This window comes from Callorhinus ursinus, unplaced genomic scaffold, assembly GCF_003265705.2.
Source record: "Callorhinus ursinus isolate GAN/ISIS: 27379988/994484 unplaced genomic scaffold, GSC_fseal_2.0 scaffold22, whole genome shotgun sequence".
Classification (NCBI taxonomy): Eukaryota; Metazoa; Chordata; class Mammalia; order Carnivora; family Otariidae; genus Callorhinus; species Callorhinus ursinus.
In genome coordinates this window covers 10,735,065-10,758,795 of record NW_027397084.1, presented here as the reverse complement: position 1 = coordinate 10,758,795, position 23,731 = coordinate 10,735,065, and the positions used below count along the sequence as shown (strand labels likewise).

Genomic DNA, 23,731 nt, shown 5'->3' with positions numbered 1-23,731 from the left:
GTAATTGAAATCATCCACTGGATAAATGACTTTGAGAGTCAATTAGATGCTACTTCTTCAACATCACAGTTCTAGTTAAAGGAATTACTCAGCTGATGGAAGCTTAGCCTTTTCTGTCCTGCTACTGCATGACTAACTTTCACAAAAAGATATGTTTTCTATCTCTTAAAAGGACCCTACATATGTCACCAGGCTGCGTCTCCACATAACTTTGATGAAAATTTTGGTTAAAATTTGAGAAGTTGTAGAGGCACCTGGCTGGCTCGGTTGGGAGAGTGTGTGACTCTTGATCTTTGGGTCGTGAGTTCGAGCCCCATGTTGGTTGTAGAGATTACTTAAAAAAAACTGGGGAAGTTATAAAAGAGGATGATCACATATTCAAAATTTTAAACATAGGCCATGTTGATATGGCAGCGACAAACACAGAACTCGAGATTTCAAGGGGTTCAGTTTCAGTGATACTGTTTTCATGCCTGAATAAATTCCCATTCTTTCTCTTAATCTACCATAAATCTAACATTTGTTAGCTCTAGAGGGCAGGAATTTCAGGCTCATGTAAGCATTCTGGAAGGCCTAACTTTTACATTAATCTCAGTGTCCTAGAACCTAAGAGGGTTCTACAGGAGGGCAAGTATAAGAATATGATCAGCAGCAACTGGACTAGGTTGAACTAGGGCTCAAATCCAGTTGCTGCTATCTGAGAATGCAAGCTATATTAGCAATTATTTTCATCTCTCTAAGAGAGATTTTTACCACTAATTCTTTTAGTTTTAAAATGAGGACTATTTCCCCAATCTCATTCTCCTCTACTTTACATGCAACCGTTCTAACGTGCAGCTTTTTATGTGTGTACTATGCATATCGTTTTGTTTGGACTTCACTTTACATAAATATTATTGCATTGTACATCTCTTTTCTTTCTTCTACACAGCACTTCGCTTTTAAGTGCATCCATTTGCTTTCTTTACATTTAGTCATTGCTTGTAATTACTACTATTATATTAAGATATACCTTCACCACATTTTGTTTATCTACTATCCCAGTGATGGGAGTCTCCACCTCCTTGCCCCCAAGTAACACTGCTTAAAAAAAAAAAATACTATATAGGCAAATCAATACATGTAGGTAGATTGCCTTTAGGCTTCAGACTGCCAATTTGTATATAACCTCTAACCTCAACTTGTTTATAACCTCTACGATAAACCTCTTGCTCAATACCTGAAATTTCTTATCTCCTAGTTCCAAAAAAATAGAGTATAAAGAAAACCAACAATAGTATTTACAGAGTTCTGTCAGCCATCCAAGCATGAGAGATGTCATCACATGTGACCAAAAGATGACATTTTCGCAAGAGAAAATTCTTAAACCACTAAGTCAATAACCAAAGTAAGTGTACTTATTCCAGAGAAAGACTGATGGGCAGAGGGTGTCAGCTGCACTTTGTTGCATTCTCCCTCTCCAGTCACTAGGTTATTTTACACAGCAAAGAGAGCAGGAGCTGACACAATGGGGCCCCACCTCTGAGTCACAGACATGCCTTTTCCAATCTTAAGTTATCCTACATACAAACTTCCTGTTTAGGAAGTATTGAGGTGAGGGGCAAAGTCAGGAAAGAACATAAGGAAATGGTAAGCTATATGAAAGCAAGCTTGTTCTAAAACTGCATTAAAAATCTGATATTAAATTGCTTTACTTCAGAAGCCTTGCTCTTCTGCACTTTAAATGAATCTCCCACTGCTGTTTTGGTTGTTTCCTTGATTTGGGTATCAGTGATCTCCACCAGACCATTTTGGAGGCAAGCCTGGACTGTGGGGCAAGCAAGGAGGGGAGTTACGGGAAAGCTATTTTTTGAGTACCTACAACACAGCAAGAGCCTCCCAAGTGTAAAGGGAATGACCATACTGATTAAGTCACTCCTTCGAGATCCAAAAGATGTCCCAATTACGGAGGATAAACTGAATCAAACATACTTGCATTCTCCACCAAAACCTTTGGCATGCGCTGGCGGTTCATCAGGAGTGGGAAAGGATCTCGCCCATCGTTCCGCTCATGGACTTCTCGAATTTCCACTGTATCATCCATAAGATAGTAATGAATGATGTAGGTCCGACATTCACCAAACATGCTGTCCGTATCATCCCAGATTGCATAGAATCGAAGAACCTTTGAGGAATCCAAAGTAGTGACTTAAGTAAGAATTCTACAAGTGGAGAGATTAACTTAACTATTTTGGCATTCATATATCAGACAATGATGGAAAGATTAGCTACAAAGACTATGAAGTAATCACAGATGGTAAAAAAAAAATTCACCAAAGATACAAAAACATACAAAAATTATATACCAGATGTCAACAACTGTAAAATATTAAATAACAGGCTTATAAGTTTGTACTGAGAAAGCAGAATTCACTTTGATCCAAAATATTAGTCAGTGAAACAGAAGCCGAATTAAAAGAGCAATGGAAACTATAAGAAACTGATGAGAGAAATTGAAGAAGAAGAAGATAAGTGAAGAGATATTTTGTGCTCACAGTAAAAGAATTAATATTGTTAAAATGTCCATGCTACCCAAAGCAATCTACAGATTTAATGCAATCCCTATCAAAATTCCAATGGCATTTTTCACAGAACTAGAACAAATAATTCTAAAATTTGTATGGAACCACAAAAGACCCTGAATAGCCAAGAAACTCTTGAGAAAGAACAAAGGCAGAGGTACCATGCTCCCTGATTTCAAACCATACTACAACACTATAGCAATCAAAACAGTATGGTACTGGCATAAAGATAGACACACAGACCAGCAGAACAGAAATGAGAGCCCAGAAACAAACTCACACTTCTATGGTCAATTAATTTATGAAAAATGAGGCAAGAATATACAATGGGGAAAGAGTCTCCTCAATAAACGGTGCTGGGAAAACTGTGGACAGCTACATGCAAAAGAATGAAACTAGACCACTTTCTCACACCATACACAAAAATAAACTCCAAATGGATTAAAGATCTGAAACATAAAACTTCTAGGAGAAACATAGGCAGTAAGCTTGTTGACATTGATCTGAGCCATGTTTCTTTGGATGTGACTCCAAAGGCAAGGGAAACAAAAGCAAAAATAAACAAATGAGACTACATCAAACTAAAAAGCTTCTATACAATGAAGAAAACTATCAACAACATGAAAAGGCAGCCTACTGAAGGGGAGAAGATATTTGCAAATCATATCTGATAAGGAAGGAATTAACATCTAAAATATATAAAGAACTCCTACAACTCAATAACAAAACACCACAAATTCTGATTAAAAAAAAGTTGGCAGAGGATCTGAATAGATATTTTTCCAAAGAAGACATACAAATGGCCAACAGGTACATGAAAAGATGCTCAACATCATTAATCATCAGAGAAAGGCAAACCAAAACACCAATGAGATATCACCTTACACTTGTCAGAATAGCTATCATCAAAAAGACAAGAAATAAGTGTTGGTTGGAGAAAAAGGAACCCTCGCACACTGCTGGTGGGAATGTAAATTGGTGTGACCACTATGGAAAACAGTATGAGGTGCCTCAGAAAATTAAAAATAGAAATACCATATGATCCAGCAATTCCACTACGGGGTAGCCTCCAAAGAAAACGAAACACTAATTCAAAAAGATATAAGCAACCCCATGTTCCTTGTAGCATTATTTACAATAGTCAAGATTTGAAAATAACCTGTCCACCAATGGATGAATGGAGAAAGAAGATGTAGTTTATATATACAGTGGAATATTACTCAGCCATATAAAAGAGAAATCTTGCCCTTTGCAACAACATGGATGGACTTTGAGGGTATTATGCTAAGTGAAACAAATCAGACAGAGAAAGACAAATATTGCATAATGTCACTTATATGTGGAATCTAAAAAACAAAACAAACAAAACCAAACCCAGCTCATAGACATGGAGAACAGATTGGTGTTGCCAGAGGGTAGGGAGCTTGGGGTGCAGGTGGTAGGGGAATAGATGAAATAGGTGAAGGGGATCAAGAAGCACAAACTTCCAGTTATAAAATAAATAAGTCATGGGAATGTAATGTATAGCATAGGGATTATAGTCAATAATATTATATTAACTTTGTAATATGACAGATGGTAACTAGACTTATTGTGGTGACAATTTTGCAATGTATTCAATTGTTGAATCACTATGTTGTACACCTGAAGTTAATATAATACATCAATTATACCTCAATAAACAAAAAGAAAAAAAGAAAGAAAAAAGAGCATTGTGTTTTATACAGGGGCTCATATGTATTAAGAAAGGTATATTACATATAGGTACTGCTTATATGTAATTAGTATGGAAAGAATTTTTATTTATTAATGTCTTTTTTTATCCATCAACATACCTCTTCTAGTAACAGTATCAACAACACAATCTTTAAAGACAAAAGAATAACAGATATATGATTGATATAAAGAATGTCCTTAAAAGGCGATACTAGTGCTAGGCAAATTTTTCTGAACTAAAAGGAATTACATTTCTGAGAGAACACCAGCAGCAAAGAAGCACTGAGGATGATCTCCCCATCTTCTTTTCTACAGAAAGGAGAAGACCAAATCTCCTCCCACACACCAACTCACAGTGGGTAGGATAGGACGGTTAGAACAGAGCTGGAAAATACCTAGAATATTCTATACTCAAAATTCATATAAAATATAACAAGGAAGCATCTGTGATGGGATTTCTGTGAAATTACTATTTTAACATTAGAAAACTACCTATATGCAATAGCTTCGAAATTTCCCAATAAATCACTTAGGGTTTCCCAAAGAAGGCTATGAAATGAACTCCTATTTGGGAAAAGAAGTAGTTGGAAACGTAAAGTGGGAAGCAGACATAGCTCAGGAATTGCTTTAAGATTGAAAAGTTTGGTGGAACTCCTAAAACTTAACTCCACAGCCTCCTCTGGGTCTCTTAATACAAAACTTGGGCATTCTTGTACCTCTAACTCTAGATGAAACCAGAAAAATCGCACTGTCTCCAAATGGCTAAATTACAGATGTAATGTTTTAAAACACACATCTACCAGAACAGCTTGCTAATAAACATGCATCACATGTGGAGATGAGCAAATCCACTGAGGTGCTTACGTCACTTACTTGTTTGTCGAAGGTGAGAAACTGCTTCAGTTGGTCAAAGTCTGATGGGGTGACATACTTACGAAGAGGCTGTTTCCGGAGTTCAGTGTAAGGATCAAGAGCCATCTTCTCTGGTGGATTTAATTCAATTCCCTGACTTTCCAAAAATACCTAAATCACGCAAAAGTAATGATCATCTTTCTTGAAGCTTCCAGGAGTATTAACTGATGGTGTAAAGATAAGTGTAATAATAATTTCTATGCCAGTGTCCAAATTAATCGTTAGCTTGCAGTTTGAAGCACATCTTAGCAGCATTAAGCCTCCAATTGACCCAATGCTATAATGCAGGTAACAACTGATAATTACCATAAGTATTCTATATTATAAACTTGCTAGGCAATATGCTGAGCTAACTGGAAGACATGATAGTAAGGTAACTGGCTCCATATATGAATTTAGATCAATGAAATTTAGTTAGGTGCCCAAGAACAGAGTAAGTCTTAGGATTGCTTACATACACACATCTGAAACCCAACCACGGTTTCAAACAATATGTAATTCATATCAGGGATGGGGGCAAGCTACATAATGGCAAAGTTAAGCTGAAATCAAATTCCCAACTTTCAACTCACCAAAAACAAGTATCTGATTAAGTCCCCATCTCCACCCCCCTCCAAAAAGGAAAAGAATCACTGGTTATTTTAGACCAGAAAATATTTTAGCAACATAGGAGAGACAAACCAAGTACTCAAATCTCACCAGATAAAGTTAAGGAAAGCATCTGAACTTGATATGATCTTGTTTAATTTGCTAATTATAAGTAAATACAACATTTTCAGTAACTACATCTTTTAATACAACTTGGCATTTCTTCTTCATAAAAGCACCACAATAAGCTGTATTTTTTTTTTTTTTTTTTTTAGTAATCAGAAAAGAACAATGTCATGGGATCTGTTTACATTCTAGAACTTGAAATTAATCTGAAATCTGGGTTTCTTTTGGGAATTGTGTGATTTGCTTTTGGACAATTCAATAGAAAATATGCAGGACTCAGAGCCAAAATATTTGGGTTCTAATATTAGCTCTGCTGCTAACTAACTTGTAATCTTAATACTTAAAGTTTCATTAAGCAGTCTCCAGTATCTTTCAATACTAAAATACTGGGATCTCAATGTCTATTAAAAGTACTGAGCTGGAGATAATGACTAACAATATTCTCCTCTCCCTTGAGATGATATATTAATGTAGCAGGATTATTGATTGAGGTATTTCATGGGGGTTTTACTCCTTTCTGTTGCTTTCAACGGATAACCAGGCCCTTTGTTAACCTTATCTTAGGGATTTGGGCAGGAATGCAGAAGCTTCCTGAAGTTTGACTATTCTTCCTGTCTCTTAGAAAAAGCCTAAACTCTTTGAAGAGATTATTCTAAAGTATCCCAGAAGGAGGGGAGAGAAGGAAATGTCTTTGAAGGCAAGGAGAGAAAAAGGGGGAAATTCTCCCAGACTGGAAAATAGACACAAGTTGATGGGTCTCAGAAGAGCAAGACTCCACATGTGCTCTTAGGGATGCTCGAAGCACACGTGTAGCCCAGTCAGGCACATCGGTCACAGGCACTCGGGGTCTCAGTATCTGACCTCGCACCAAAGCATCCAGGAGGTGCCCTTGGGCACTGACAGCCTATGGACCCTGCCTGTATGACCCCATTAGGCCTGGGTGTGCCTTGTTGTTCTGAGGGCCTGGAATTTTTGGCAAAGCTGAGGGTGAATAGAAATAGCAGCCCAGTTGGATGTGGGTTCAAGTAGATTTTAAGTTATCTTTAAAACACAAAACAATATTTCCTGCACACTTGCATATGCAGAGCAGGATTCACACCCGCTATACTACTGGTCATACTCTAATGAAGATAATAAATTCTAGATCTCTGATTTCTGGAGTTAATTTTTTTTACTGTGTTAATTCTGTCTCTAGGACCAATGTTTATTTGGAGCAGTGAGGAGGGGCTCAGAAGGGGTGGTGGTGGTGATATATTTGATTAGAGGTGGCTCCTTGTTCAAGTCCACACCATAAAGACAACTATCTTCTTTATCCACTCATAGGTCCAGCCCTAATGAAAACCATCAAATTAGATAAGATGTGTATAAATTTTAAACTGTTACAGGAGCCAATTTCTAACAGATCAACTACTGAAAACATAATTTAATCTAGTCATTGGTACCTAAAATATGCAACTCTAGTCATTAGCAGTCATCAAAATAGAGTTGATCCTATATTTGCACTTTTGCCTACTTGCAAAAATTTATTAGTAACCTCCAAATCAATAGTCATGGTGCTTCTGTGGTCCTTTGCAGACACACACAGAGTGGTAAAAATTTTGAGTTGTCTGATAAGGTACATTCCTAGCTGAGGTCAAATGAGATGACATTCTGCCTTCTTATTTCAGCTTCCATACTGAAAAAGTGTCCATTTAGATGTCTGTTTAGTGCCACTTTTTCACACTTTTGTGCTTTTGTTGCTTTTGCTATTTAAAATGGCCCCCAACCTTAGTGCTAAAGTGCTGTCGCGTGTTCTAAGTGCAAGGAGGCTGGGATAAGCACTTAGTGTCACTAAACTGCACATCGAAGAAAAGTGGTTAAGGTGGTCACGTTTATGTTATGTACTTTTTATCTCTCTCTCTCTCTCTCTCTCTCACACACACACACACACACACACACACACACACACACACACACAAGGCTGTGACATGCCTTCAGGAGAAAGTACATGTGTGAGATATGCTTCCTTCAGGCATGAGCTCCAGTGCTGCTGGCCATAAGTTCGATGTTCATGAATCAACAAAGTATTTTCAACATGGCAACTTTAAACAGAAACACACATAAAACAAGCTTATAGAAACCTAACCTCGTATTTCTCCCAGGAGCGATGGATCCATAGTTGCTAATTAAGGGCTTGTGGTGACTTCCTAGAACAGAACTACCGTCAACAATGAGAGTTGGGGCCCCTGGGTGGCTCAGTCGTTTAAGCGTCTCTCTTTATGAGAGTTGACTCACCGCTCAGGAATGAACTGCTGATATTCAGATTGTTCATAAAGAGACAACTGTAAAAATAGCCACAATACCTGAAATTTACATAACATTTTATAATTCCTCATTATAGGTACAGTTCTGAAACTGCCTATGATAAAAAGGACCTCGAAAACCTAAACAATGAGCGATCAAAACCTGTTTTCCCAAATATGGTCTAGCACCTCTACCTTCTGCACTGTTTTTCACTGTTGCTGTGGGATGGCACGGATGCCAGGGCTCCTTCCTTCACTTCCTTGGGGTCTCTGTTCAGGGTGAGGCCTCCCTTGGCCAGCCTCTATACACCCTCCTCACCCTCCCCTCCCTTTTCCTCAGCTCTAGTCCCTTCTGCAGCTCTAAGCAGCATCTGACAGGTTATATACTTGCATGCTTATTTTTGCCTCCTCCAGCCAGAATGTAATAGCCTTTATTTTTTTATTTTTTTAAGATTTTATTTATTTATTTGAGAGAGAGAATGAGAGAGAGAACGAGAGGGGGGAGGGTCAGAGGGAGAAGTGGACTCCCCACTGAGCAGGGAGCCCGATGCGGGACTCGATCCCAGGACTCCAGGATCATGACCTGAGCCGAAGGCAGTCGCTTAACCAACTGAGCCACCCAGGTGCCCAGTGTAATAGCCTTTATAAGGACAAGCCTATATATGTGGCACCTAGAACCACTAGGCTTGGCACAGAGCAGGCACTTAGTAAGTATTTGCTAAATAAATTACTAAATGCAAAACAGAAATGAGTGGATTCACAGGAACTCAGTGCGTGGTAAAGATCAATCACATGTGGCATTTGGTAACATAGGATTAAAGGCACAAAAGAATTCAGAAACTGTATCTTTGCTTCTAGAAATTTTTTAAACTAAGAAATTTAGAACTGACTTCCTAATACCTACATTTTGTGCTCAAGAAAGGACTCTGTGTCTATGTACGTACACATAACTTTAAGTTGTCAAAAATCCATACTTATGAAATAGAGGGAACGGAGGATTCTTCTCGATATAAACAAGCATTCTCCTGACAATAAATTGTCTTTATTTCAGGAATTCTTTTTTTTTTTTTTTTAAGATTTTATTTATTTGAGAGAGAGAGACACAGCGAGAGAGGGAACACAAGCAGGGAGAGTGGGAGAGGGAGAAGCAGACTTCCCGCTGAGCAGAGAGCCCGATGCGGGGCTCGATCCCAGGACCCTGAGATCATGACCTGAGCTGAAGGCAGACGCTTAATGACTGAGCCACCCAGGCGCCCTCAGGAATTCTTTAGATAGCCAGTTTCTCCAGAATATAGCAAGTATGATTTACAGGAAAAATATGAACTGCACAAAAAATGTGAGGCTCATATCTGCTAATAAAGGTAATACTACTTTTGTAACTCAAACTTCAGATAAATCGTCCAATGCCTCTTTCATATTTCTATCCCATCAAGGGTGCTACCACTTGAACCGGCATGGGAACTGGTTCCTTATCAAATGATTCAGCTATAATGCAAGTTTAATTTTATTTGAATGGACATGTATCCATATCATTGTGAAAAAAGTGATATCACTACACAGTGTTGACAGTTATCAACACACACACAAATACCTAATCAACCTACATAATAATCCATTCAGGACAGAGTACCAGTGTCCTCCTCTTACCCTTATATTTTTCTTTTTAAAGATTTTATTTATTTATTTGAGAGGGAGAGAGCAAGAGCAGGGGTGGCGGGGAGAGGCAGAAGGAGAGGGACAAGCAGACTCCTCGCCAAGCAGGGAGTCCCACACGGGGCTGGATCCCAGGACCCCAAGATCATGACCCGAGCCAAAGGCAGATGCTTAACTGACTGAGCCACCCGGACGCCCCTCCTCTTGCCCTTATAAATGAAATGTATCCTTCCATAAATTAGAATGATGCCTCAGACACCACAATTTCCAGAAATATATACTATACCTGCGTGAATCGGTCGCAGTCAACAATGCGGAAGGTTTTGCCATAAATTGTAATGTTTATTCCTCGATTTAGGTCTTTCCAATGGTAATGGTCTCCCTGGTCATTCTTGGTTAGCCGCTGGCGTTTGATTAACTTGCCTTGAAGGATCCCAGAGTTTTCCACAACAGGCTCCACGACAGACATGCTGTCATCTTCCAGGTAGTAGTAAATGTTCACTTGACGAATCCGATAATGTTCCTCAGTTGACATAGGAACATCTTCTTGGAAATAGGCATCAAATTTCAGCACCTATAACACACAAGGCAGAGAGAAATGGCATTGTATTAGTCTCTCATCCAAAAAACATCCAGTATCCTCCTCTAAAGAGAGCCACTCGGGGAGAACTAAATACTCATCACTCCTATTTTCTAAATCAAAGGCTGCTAAACTACGGTCCATGGGACCCATCTATTCCTGCCAGCTGATTTTGTATCACCTCCAAGCTAAGAATGTTTTATTTACATATTTAAATGGTTAAAAAAATCAAAAGGATAAAATCTCACAACACATGGAAATGATACAAAATGCAAATTTCAGTATCCACAAATAATTATGTAAATAATTAGCAGGTATTTGTCAATGGCTGCTTTCCAATTATAAGGGCAGGATTGAGTAGCTGTGATAGAGACCACGTGGGCTGCTACTATGGACTGAATTTTGTCTTTGCCCCCCCAAAAAAATTTGTATGTAAAAGCCCTAACCCTTAATATGACTGTATTTGGAGACAGAGTCTTTAGGAAGTAATTAAGCTTAAGTGAGGTCCCAACAGTGGGGCCCTGATCCAACTGAATTAGTGACTGTGTAAGGAGAGGAAGACCTCTCTCTCAGCAAACCTACCCTGAGGAAAGGCCACGTGAGGACATAGCAAAAAGGCAGCTATCTAAAGCCAGGAAGAGAGCCCTCACAAGAAACTGAATCAGCAGGACCCTTGATCTTAGACTTCCAGCCTCCAGAACAGTGAGAAAATTAATTTCTATTATGTAAGGCACCAGTATATGGTATCTTGTGATGGCAGCTCAAGTAGACTAAGACACCTGCAAAGCCCCAAATATTTACTATTTGGCCCTTTACAGAAAACGTTTGCTGATCTTTGCTCTAGATACTCAAACTACACATAGACTACTTAGTAATGTGGTTCTTGATGAGATGGCTTAAAGACCTTAACTGTACTAGCTTCACTTCCGTGTCAAAAATCTCTTAGAATTTCTGCAAAGAGTCAAAAATTTGGGCAAGACTATAACCTTTGGTTTCAAAATGAAAACGAAGCCTCAAGTCCATTTCTTTAGAAGGAAAGTGGCCTGTAAATGCATATTAATGACATATTCATCCTTAGAGAATTCATATGAATGAGACTCAAATCATCAATTCAGCACAGAATCTTTGAGTGGCATGTAAACACACCCTCACTGTACTCAGAAACATACATGACAGATGGAGGAAACCTTAGGTCCTCTGGGGAGTATCAGCGGGAATCCAAAATGGCACGTTCTCTTGCACATTTAAAAATATTAAAAGCTTGTGTTGACAAGCTTTGGGATTAACTTTAAAACTTTCTTTTATCCTGTCTTTATTTTTAATATTTCCTCCCATGAAGAGAAAATACTAGAATGGTGTTATAGGTAGACAAGAGTGTGAACCTAAACCTCCACTGGAACTAGAGGAACAAACCAAGAAGACCGTTTAGTGAAGACACAAATATGGCTTGATGAATGGGAAGATGCATAATTTTATACATGAGTGCTGTTGCTAAAAAGGTGTAGTGTCTACTGTGGAAAAACAAGATTAAAAGCCAAAGAGATCAGGCAATTGCTTATGTGAAATAAGCATATAATAGAATAAAACCTTAAAACTCTTAATAAAAAGATGAAATACATGAATGGAATAGAATGTTTAAAGGAGAAAGATAATACAGTAAAAACAAAAGACAAAAGATCGTTTTCAAGTAACACTGTAGATCCAGTACAAAGAACTGAAATGGAGACATGATCACTATAAGTGGGGGCATGATCACTAATTCATGCATGAAATGGTCTGTAATATGAGCCACAGATATATAAATACACAAATGTGAGAGCCAGAAATAATCAGCTAATTGAACCTCCCTCATTTTACAAATGGAGACTCAGGGTGGTAGAGTGACTTGCCCGAGGCCAAACTCAGGGTTAGGGGCACAGCTGGGGCTGAAACTATCTGTAGACTCACAAAGAAACAAGAAAAAGGTAGAGAAATACCCAACCATGTAACTGATACTGTTTAGGTTCAGCTTCTGAACGGATATATGAACATGTTCCTATTGGATGAGTTCACTGAGATGGGGACAGGAGGATGGTATGGATTATGGCCGAGACATTTAAAAAAATTTTTAAACTAAGTGATTAATGAATGTAAATGGCATAATTCCACCACCAGGTTATTTTCTATTTTTCAGCCACTAGTTTCAATAGGTACTCAATTAGGGGCACCTGGGTGGCTCAGATGGTTAAGCATCTGCCTTCGGCTCAGGTCATGATCCCAGGGTCCTGGGATCAAGCCCTGCATCAAGCTCCCTGCTCCGTGGGAAGCCTGCTTCTCCCTCTCCCACTCCCCCTGCTTCTGTTCCCTCTGTCACTGTGTTTCTCTCTGTCAAATAAATAAATAAAATCTTAAAAAAAAATAGGTACTCAATTAAAGTTGACTAGCTAGATGAACACTATAGACATTTAACAAAAAGAAAAAATGAAAAGAAAGACCAAAAAAAAGACAGAAGGAAAATAGGCTAGGAGTAAATTAGGAAAGCTAACTTGTAAAAACTGGTCAGTAGTTCTCAGACTCAGTTATACATAAAAATTATCTGGAAATTAAGATCGATGAGGGTTAGGGTGACATCTCAGTTTCTTAAAAGTCCCACTAGGGATTCTGTTGCATGGCCAGAGTTAGGACTACCTCACCTTAAAGAGGAGGCCCACTGACAAGGAGAATCAAGGATGATATGGAAATGTCAACAGATGGAACTAAAATAGCTCACATTACAAAAGCATAAGGGTAAATGAGACAGAAATGAAAATGTTAGACTATCCTTTGGTTATATTATGCAAACCTGAAACGTTCCCTGAAAAATAAAAACTTAGGAAGACAGACTGATTAAAACTGACAAAAGATGGAGTTGTCGTGATGCATTTCACAAAGACTAAGGGTTTGCCATCAGTACAGATAAGACTTCCAAAAAGTAGACAGCACAGAGCAGGTAAACATGGAGCAATGTGAACTCAAGAATTCAGAATTCATCCAACTTTTCTCTAACTGTATTTGGAAAACATTTCACTGAAGTCTACAGGGAATTATTTTCTGTAATAAGCTTCCTGACTAAAGAAAGCCTTTTTCAATCCTGAGTTCAGCTGTCTATGACTAAAGGTTGAGGCATTTGAACAATTTTCTCCTCAGAGCCCTCTGGAAAACCTGTGGTTTGCTGTTGACTTTTCTGCAAACAGTTGGCTCTCAGAAATCTGAATTCAAGGGGTACCCGGAAATCCCAGATGATACCTTTTTGTCAAAAGCCACATGTGCAGGAATAAATTCTGCAGGTGGGGCCTGCTTAGGTTGGCCATAAGTTAAAACTGGTGCCTTGTTGGCCAACTCATCCAGCTCAGCCTGGGACAGCTGGTTGACCTGGAGCCGCTCCCCGCCTATACCAACTGTTGGATGTCGAACAACTGCATAGCCGTTCCTGTAGCCCAGTGTCTGGCTTCTATGAAATGCTGCTTTCTGAAGAACAAAAGAAGTGTTTCGTTAATAATATTTTATAAATATTTGTTAGGTAAAAGAGCTAACTTTCAAAAACATCATAACTTAAACCTTCACTTAAAAACATCACAAACCTTGTAACAAAATGCTTACCTATATTAGAAGGTTCTTATATTTTAAGCTAAAACACCTGGTCAGGAACAGGGAGAAAAGCAGCAGTCTGAGCTTAAAATAAAACTTAAAGCCCTGCTCCAGAATGCCCAATATAATTACCAGCTCACTTTTCATGAGAAACTAAGATATTATCTTATCTATACTCAATCTTTCACTTAATTCTTTCTCTGTTTTTAATTTTTTTTTAAAGATTTTATTTATTTATTCATGAGAGACAGAGGGAGAGAGAGGGAGAGAGAGAGAGAGAGAGAGAAGCAGAGGGAGAAGCAGGCTCCCAAGGAGCAGGGAGCCCGATGTGGGACTCGATCCCAGGACCCTGGGATCATGACCTGAGCCGAAAGCAGATGCTTAACCATCTGAGCCACCCAGGTGCCCCTCTGTGTTTTTAATCTTATCTAGTGTTCATAAACCATGGAACCTAGAAGATCTGACTCTGAGAAATGAATTTTTGCCTAAAATAAAAGGCTTTTCTTGTTATAATAATACTGATACATTCATACAACTCTTTGGAAGCAAGTGAGTATTATACGTTTAAAGTCTTGAACTCAATAAATTCTACCCTCGATCCTTTATTTTAAAAATATAACCCAAAATTATGAGAAAGAATAATATGCCTAAAGCTGACCACTGTAATGTTAATTACAATAGTAAAACATTGGAAACAATATAAAAGACAAACATGAGTTAATGATGGAAAACTCACTTAACGGACTATGACGCAGCCGTTAAAATATTGGTTTTAAAGACCATGTGGCAATCTGCAAAAAATGTTTATGATTCAATAAGCACAAAAAGCAGTATATAAAATTATATGTATACCATAGGGCACCTGGGTGGCTTAGTTGGTTAAGTGTCTGCCTTCGGCTCAGGTCATAATCTCAGAGTCCTGGGATCGAGCCCCACATTGGGCTTCCTGCTCAGTTGGGAGTCTGCTTCTCCCTCTCCCTCTGATCCTCCTCCCCACTTGTGCTCTCTGTCTCAAATAAACAAAAACTTAAAAAAAATTAAAAAAAAATATATGGGTACTATAATTAGAAGCATGCAAACACATGCACAAAAAGAAACTGGATTTGGATAATGTTCTCTGTATTCTTTCTGAATTAAGTTGATTTTTTTTTTATAAGGAACATATTTTTTTTCTGGAAATTGAAAAAAACAAAAGATTAAATAAAAAAAGAAAAAAGTGGAAAGGAAATATTTTTGAAGGCAGAGGAGAGACCAAAATGGTAACATAGGACACCCCAGCCTCCCTACCCCTCCACAAAGATCAACAATTAGACAGTTATCTATGGACAAAAACAGCTCTGGAAGAGCTTTGGAGTCCAGTTAGGAGGTTTTAGGAACACAGTGGAACAAAAAACCCAAGAATAACTACACAAGAAGAAGGAAGACTTCATTTTGCTGCATCATCTCATCCCCCAAGCCAGCACTGCTCAGTGTCAAGAGGGAACTTCTTGGCCAGAAAGAAATCCCCTGGCCAGGAAGGAAGAGCAACCAGCTTCTCCAGTCTTTTGGGGCAGTCCACAAAGGTCCCACTTCAGTTTCCTCCCACCCAGACTGGCAAAGCTGAAGTGTATAAGGCCAGCTAGGAACACGGAAGCAAAGTAGGGGCTACAGTCGGAGTGACTGTGGTGTGTAGACACCTGCTCTGCAGACAAACCTGGCAGATCTTACCACTGAGCCAAAGCCAAGGGCCAGGATGGCTGTGGCCACTGGGTACCCCCTGCAGATTTCATCAGTGTTCATCCCACAGGCATTCATGATGCCAAGCATCAGAGCCCCTTGCCCAGCCTCCCCTCCCCACGTCCCTGCCAGAGCCTGGGAACCACGCCGGCAGCCAGCTCAGAACTCTGCAGCTGCTGGAGTGCAAGATGCCAGCACAGACACCCTCTGGCTGACCCCTCCCCGTTCATGCAGTTGGAACTAGCCCCTCCAGCTGTGCATCTGCACATGGCCCAACCCTCATCACAGGCCTCCACTGCAGTGTGCATGCTGGGGGGAGAGTGTGCAGCCACAGGAGGACACACCAACAACCAGGGCCTTGTGCAGCTGCCAGTGAGCCCATAGCTGGCCCTGGCCCTTGCCTTCTCTGCTTCCCACCACCATGTGTGTGTCTGCAAATGGCCCCTGCCACTACACAGGCATCCACAGCTGGCACCCGACCGCCAATTATGTGTCCCAGCTCCAGTCACCACTGCTGCTTACCCTGTTCCCTAGCTGCTGGACCTGGAGGTCGCTAAAGACCCCCCAAAGCCCTTGCAGCCACTATGGACCCCCTGTAGCACCTGTCAAGGACTACACAGTTGTCAGTGCCATAGACCCCAGTGGCCTGGGCAAAGAGACATCATGTCCCCTAAACCTAAACCCAGTGTTGCCACAAAGCCCTGCACTCGGTGCCCTACACCACTAGGCCCAGGATCACAGCAAGCTGCAGCATACCTCCACCACAGGTCAAAGTCATCCCTTACCAAAGTCAGCCCATAAAGTCTGCAAGAGGTAGTGCTTCTTCATGTGAAGACACCTATGCAAGATATAGGGATCATGAAGAATCAGGGAAACATGATTCCACCACCTATAGTAACTGGCCCCAAAGAAATGGAGAACCAGGAATTGCCTAATGAAAAAAATTCAGAATTGTCCTAAAGATGCTCAGGAGACCTACAAAAGAACAGAGATGGGCAATTTAATGATATCAGGAAAACAACAAAGGAACAAAGTGAGAAGTTCAATAAAGACTTAGAAAACATAAAAAAGAACCAAACAAATTTTGGAGCTGAAGAACACAATGACTGAACTGAAGAATTCAACTATAGCTTCAAAAGAAGATCTGAACAAGCAGAAGAAAGAATCTGTAAGCTAGAAGACAAATAACTTGAAGCTAACCCACAGAGGAGCAAAAAGAAAAAAGAATGAAAAGGAATGAAGAAAGCCCATGGAACTTATGAAATACCAACAAGAAAAATCATGTATGTATCACTGGATCCTTCTCTAGAAGGAGAATACAGAAAGGGGTAGACAGCTTATTTAAAGAAATAATGGCTGAGAATTACTCAAACCTGGGGATAGATTTGGACATTCAAGTTCATGAAGCTATTGGTACTCAAAATTTCAATCTAAAATAATCTTCTCCAAGGGCGCCTGGGTGGCTCAGTTGGTTAAGCGACTGCCTTCGGCTCAGGTCATGATCCTGGAGTCCCGGGATCGAGTCCCGCATCGAGCTCCCTGCTCAGCAGGGAGTCTGCTTCTCCCTCTGACCCTCTTCCCTCTCATGCTCTCTATCTCTCATTCTCTAATAAATAAAATCTTTAAAAAAAAAATAATCTTCTCCAAGACACATAATAATAAAATCAAAGACAAAGAAAGAATTTTAAGAGCAGTAAAAGAAAAAAAAACTCTCTCATACAAGGTAACTTCCATAAACGATCAGCACATTTTTCAGCAGAGATCTTACAGGCCAGGAGAGAATGGGATCATTCAGTGTTAAAAAAAAGAAACTGCCAACACAGGATACTTTATCCAGAAAAAATGTGCTTCAGAAAGGAAGGCAAGATAAAGACCTTCCCTAATAAACAAAGATGAGAAGATTTATTACCACTAAACCTGCCTTATGAGGAATGCTGAAAGAAGTTCAAGCTGAAATAAAAAGGCATTAATTAGTAACATGAAAATACACAACACATGGATAAAGTGAGCATATAGTCGGATTTAGAATACCCTAAAACTGCAACATGGTGATGTATTCACTTCTTAATTCTAGTATAAAGATTAAAGGACTAAAGTACTGAAAACCTCTGTAGCTCCAACAATTTGTTAGTGGATACAAAATATAAAAAGATATAAATGGTGACATCAAAAAACCTAAAGTGAGGAGGGTAAATAAGGATAGGGTGTTTATATGTGATCAAAGTTGAGCTGCTATCAGTGTAAAATAGACCGCTACAGATATGTTTCATGTGAGTTTCATGGTAACCACAAAGCAAAAACCTACAGCAGCTTCACAAAAAATAAAGAGAAAAAAATCAAAGATACTATGACCAATCATCAATACACAAAGGAAGACAACAAGACAGGAACAAGGGAACTACAAAACAGCCAGAAAACATTAAATGGCATTAATAAATCCTTACCTATCAATAGTTACTCTAAACATAAATGAACTGAATTTTCTAATCAAAAGACAAAAAGCTGAATGATTTAAAAAAAAAAAACCCACAAGATCAACTATATGCTGCCTATACTATAAGAGACTATAAGAGACTTGCTTTGGCTTGAAGCACATACATAAGCTGAAAGTGAAGGGATGGAAAAGATAATCCATGCAAGCGGAAACCAAAAGAGACATGGGTAAGTATACTTACAACAAACAAAATAGACTTTAAGCCAAAAATGGTAACAAGAAACACAGATGGTCATTATATAACGGTAAAGGGATCAATTAATCAAGAAGATATAACAACCACCTGAAACTAATATAACACTGTTAATTATGCTGGAATTAAAATAAAACAGAGGGGGAAAAAGATATGATCATAAATATACATGCACCCCACATCAAAGCAGATACTAACAGATGTGAAAGGAGAAATAGACAACAAGACAATAATGTAAGGGATTTCAATAGATGACTAAATCAGATAGGAAATGAACAAGGAAAGGTTGGATTTGAACCATACTTTAGACCAAACAGACCTAACAGACATAAAAAGAATAATCCATCTAACAACAGCAAAATACACATTCTTCTAAAGTATACCAACATTCTCCAGGACAGGTTATATGATAGGTGACAAAATAAGTCTTAGCAGATTGAAATCATACCTAGTATGCTTTTGCACCACAACAGTATGAAACTAGAAATCAATAACAGGAAGAAAACTGAAAAACTCCCAAATATGTGGAAATTAAGCAACACACCCTTGTACAACCAGTGGGTCAAAGAAGAAATCAAAAGGGAAATCAAAAAGTATCTTGAAACAAATGAAAATAGAAGCACAACATATGTAAACCTTTGGGAACCTGCAAAAGCAGTTTAATAGGGTTTTGTTTTGTTTTGTTTTGTTTTTAGACAGCAAGAGAGAGAGAGCAGTGGGGGTAGGGATGGGGGTGCTGAGGGAGAGAGAGAATCCCAAGCAGGCTCCCCGTTCAGGGCAGCGCCCAACATGGAGCTCGATCCCACAACCCTGAGATTATGACCTGAACCAAAACCAAAAGTCAGATACCCAACTGAGCCACCCAGGTGCCCCAATAGAGGATTTTATAGTGATAAATGCGTGCATTAAGAAACAAAAAAGATCACCCTGATATCAACACCAGATAAGGGTACTATAAAAAAAAGAAAGTTACAGACCAATATCCTTGATGAATATAGATGCAAAAATTATCAAAAAATATTAGCGAACCAAATTCAACAGCTCATTAAAAGGATCATACATCATGACCAAGTGGGATTTATCCCTGAGATGCAAGGATGGTTCATCATACACACATCAGTACTTGTTATACAACACATTAACAGAATGAAAGATAAAAATCATATGATCATCTCAAGAGATGAAGAAAAAGACAAAATATCCATTCATAATAAAAATTTGACAAACTGAGTATAGAGGGAACATACCTTAACACAGTAAAGACCATATGTGACAAGTCCATAGCTAACATCAAACTCTATGGTGAAGGGTTGAAAACTTTTCCTCTAAAATCAGGAACAAGACAAGGGTGTCTACTCTTACCATTCCTATTCACCATAGAACTAGAAGTCTTGGCCAGAGCAATCAGGCAACAAAAAGAAGAGGCATCCAAATAGGAAAGGAAGAAGTAAAACCCTCTTTGTATGCAGATGACATGATCTTAAATTCAGAAAACCCTAAAGACTCCACCAAAGAACTGTTAGAACTAATCAATGAATTCAGTAAAGTTGCAGGATACAAAATCAACATACAGAGAAAAACTGTTTCTATACACTAACAATGAACTATCTGAAATTGAAATTAAGAAAACAATTCTGTTTACAATAGCATAAAAACAATAAAATACTTAGGAATAAATTTAAGTACATGAAAAACCTATACACTGAAAACTATAAGACACTGATGAAAGAAATTAAAGAAGGCACAAACAAACGGAAAGGTATCTTGTGTTCCTGGATTGGAAGAATTAATACTGCTTAAATGTCCACACTATCCAAAGTGATCTACAAATTCAGTGCAATCCTTATCAAAATTCCAATGGCATGTTTCACAGAAATAGAAAAAACAATCCTAAAATTTGCATGGAACCACAAAAACCCCAAATAGCCAAAGCAGTCTTGAGAAAGAAGAACAAAGCTATAATCTCAGGAAACAAACTGAGGGTTGCTGGAGTGGTGGAGTGGTGGGGGGGTGGGAGAGATGGGGTGGCTGGGTGATAGACATTGGGGAGGGTATGTGCTATGGTGAGCGCTGTGAATTGTGCAGGACTGTTGAATCACAGATCTGTACCTCTGAACCAAATAATGCAATATATGTTAAGAAAAAAAAAAAGGATAGCAGGAGGGGAAGAATGAAGGGGGGTAAATCGGAGGGGGAGACGAACCATGAGAGACGATGGACTCTGAGAAACGGACTGGGGGTTCTAGAGGGGAGGGGGGTGGGGGGATGGGTTAGCCTGGTGATGGGTATTAAGGAGGGCACATTCTGCGTGGAGCACTGGGTGTTATGCACAAACAATGAATCATGGAACACTACATCAAAAACTAATGATGTAATGTATGGTGATTAACATAACAAAAAAAAAGAACAAAGCTGGAGGCGTCACACTTCCTGATTTCAAACTATCATTACAAAGCTACAGTAGTAATCAAAACTACATGGTACTGGCATAAAAAGAGACACATAAGCCAATGGAACAGAATAGAGCCCAGAAATAAGCTCATGCATATATGGTCAACTGTCTTTGACAAGGGTGCCAAGAATACACAATAGGGAAAGGACAGTCTCTTCAACAAATGGTGCCAGGAAAACTGGGTATCCAGGCAAAAGAATGAAAATGGATCCCTATTTTATAGAACTCACAAAAATTAACTCAAAATGATTGAAGACTTAAACATAAGACCTGGAACTATAAAACTCCTTGAAGAAAAAAAGGGAAAAAGCTCCCTGACATTAGTTTTGACAATGACTTTTATTTATTTATTTTTTAAAATATTTTTATTTATTTGTCAGAGAGAGAGAGCACAAGCAGGGGGAGCAGCAGAGGGAGAGGGAGAAGCAGGCTCCTCACTGAGCAAGGAGCCCGATGATGTGGGACTTGATCCCAGGACCCTGGGATCATGACCTGAGCCCAAGGCAGACGCCTAACGACTGAGCCACCCAGGCGTTCCGACAATGACTTTTAGATATAATAACAAAAGCACAGTCAGCGGAAGCAAAAATAAAGAAGTGGAACTACATAAAATTAAAAAGCTTCTGTACAGCAAAGGAAATAATCAACAAAATGACAAGGCAACCTAGGGAATGGGAGAAAATACTTACAAACTGTCTTAGTCTGTTCAGGCTAGTCTAACAAAATACCAGAGACTGGGTAGCCTCCCCACCCCTCTTAGTCATTATGGTTCACCTTCTGAATGCTTTGAGTGTTATACACACCTAGTTCTTCAGTGCTGAGTAAAGATAGTGACCAAATAGGCAAATAGGTTGACACTTGGACCGTGTTTTTAAAATAGAAAATATGTCCAATGCACAGTTATTCTTATATGAAGGACAGCAATGTATATTCTCAGTGCCTGGGACCTACAGTCTGTACATTTGTAATCCCCCAAATCGACTCAACCCTGCCTAACCCACACTCACCAACACCAAACGCTTAGGCTTGCTCCTGCACGGGACAGGAATGTGCCTACAATTTCTAACTTACAAGAACGAAAAAGCCCACTGAAGGAAAAGCTCTGTGATGCTGTGTCTTAATGCAGGGATAATTATGAAGAAGAGGCTCAGAATCCACACTCCCTCACCAAAATTTCAATTTCAGTTCATTCTCCCAAAGAAAATAAATGGACTACATATTTTATCTTACCTTTATATACATGGAAAGGAGCTTACAGCTTAAATTATTAAGCTATACAACTTATTATTGTCTCATCTATGACAGTTTACTGAATCTCAACATTGATCTTCAAACATATATTTCAGTAACCAGGTTAAAATTAAAACAAATACTAAATAATTCCGTCAAGGGCTAAGCTATGTCAGGAGGAAAAAGAAAACAAGCTTTTTTTTTTTTTTTTGGTCTACAGAATACAACTAAAAACAGTTAAAAGTAGCAAAGGAGCAAAATCATCTAATCAGGCATCTTTCATTAAAATGTTAGAAAAGAATAGGACTGGGGAAGAAAAAAAAACAGCTAATCAAATGTGGTTGAAAGGACTGGAATGGAATTATCTCCTACAAAGCAGGGAGGGATGGTTTAGGAGGAAGATAGGCAAGTGTTGAAAGTCTAACTTTTGGAGAAAGAGCAATTGAGAAAGAAGATAAAACAGGACTGGGGAGAAGCTGGGACTAGGCTGTAGACAAGTCAGAAGTGCTGAACGGAAAGGGGATGGGGCTAGGTAGAAGCATAAATGAGGAGGGCGGAGACTGCGTAAAAGAACCTGGTGGAAAGAGGAGAATGAGTGGAAATGATTTATATAAGACTGGAGACGGAGCTGAAGGGGGCAAGACTAGTGGGTCCAGGATAAGGAAGAGGAAGGAGGCGAGCGGGAATGATAGGCCTGGGGAGATGGGCAGGATGCGGCTGTGGGAAGGAGGACGAAGATGTAAGGAGGCTGAGCGGGAGAAGGGGCTAGCCTGGGGGACTGAGGGCGGTCAAGAAGGGAGCTGGGCAGAGAGGGGTACGGTGTGGGAGAATGAGCTAGGAGAGGACCTAGCCAGAGCTGGGGAGGAAAGTGGGGGAAAACAGAGATCTTGGGGGAGGAGAGGCAGGGGCTAAAGGAGCAGGGCAGGAGGAAGAACGCAGCTAGGCCGACGAGAACGAAGGAGGTCAATAGACTGCCAGGATGGAGTGAAAAAACTAGAGGATGGAGCGGAGGGCAAAGGCTGGGGGAGAGAGGGTGAGGCTGGAGGGGGAGGACGCAGGAATTGTGGTGGCGGACTGAGAAAAGGTGGGGACAGAGGACGGGGTCTGAAGGGAAAGGGCAATCTTGGGTGGAGGAGGCAGGTGCACCAAGGGGCGAGCTCTCCGAGGCCGCCGGGGGTGGGGCCGGGTGGGGGTGGGGCAGAGAAGTCCTCACCGTGGCGTCCTTAAAGGACGTGCCCGGGAGAAAGGGCAGGCCATGCACAGGGTTGGACACCATCGCCGCCGCTTTCGCCGCCGCCGCCACCTGAGTCCGGTGTTGGCCTCCCGGGTTGCCGGGGCGACGAGCCGCGTCCGCCGGCCTCGCGAAGCTCCATGGTAATGCCAAACATCCGGAGCGCCGCGCGCGGGGGCGGGGCCTGAGGCGCGGGCGCGACGGGTCTGCGCGTGCGCCGCCCGCGGGCCCGGCGTTCTGACTGAGGTGGGAGCTGGTGGGCGTGGTGGGAGGAGGTGACTGCGAGGAGGCTCCCCTCGTCACCTTGAGGTGCAGGGGTGGGGGCCGGCCTTTAGAGGGGTTACAGTGGAGGGGAAGGTGCTTCCTTTCGTCCACCCAGTCCTCACAGCTC

General features: G+C 40.2%; 1 protein-coding gene across 2 annotated transcripts in view; it reads right to left on the bottom strand.

Annotated features, from left to right (window-relative positions):
* The window catches only part of EFHC1 (EF-hand domain containing 1), a 77,069-nt gene extending 53,586 nt beyond the window's left edge, over positions 1–23,483 (bottom strand). For both annotated transcript variants that reach the window (XM_025890351.2, XM_025890350.2), the window contains exons 1-5: positions 23,323–23,483; positions 13,683–13,904; positions 10,125–10,412; positions 5,151–5,300; positions 1,972–2,164 (exon numbers count right to left, since the gene is read on the bottom strand). In XM_025890351.2, the coding sequence (XP_025746136.1) occupies positions 1,972–2,164; positions 5,151–5,300; positions 10,125–10,412; positions 13,683–13,904; positions 23,323–23,385 (916 nt within the window). In that variant the 5' untranslated portion in view covers positions 23,386–23,483. The remainder of the gene's footprint in view (positions 1–1,971; positions 2,165–5,150; positions 5,301–10,124; positions 10,413–13,682; positions 13,905–23,322) is intronic.
* Positions 23,484–23,731: the final 248 nt, after the last annotated feature.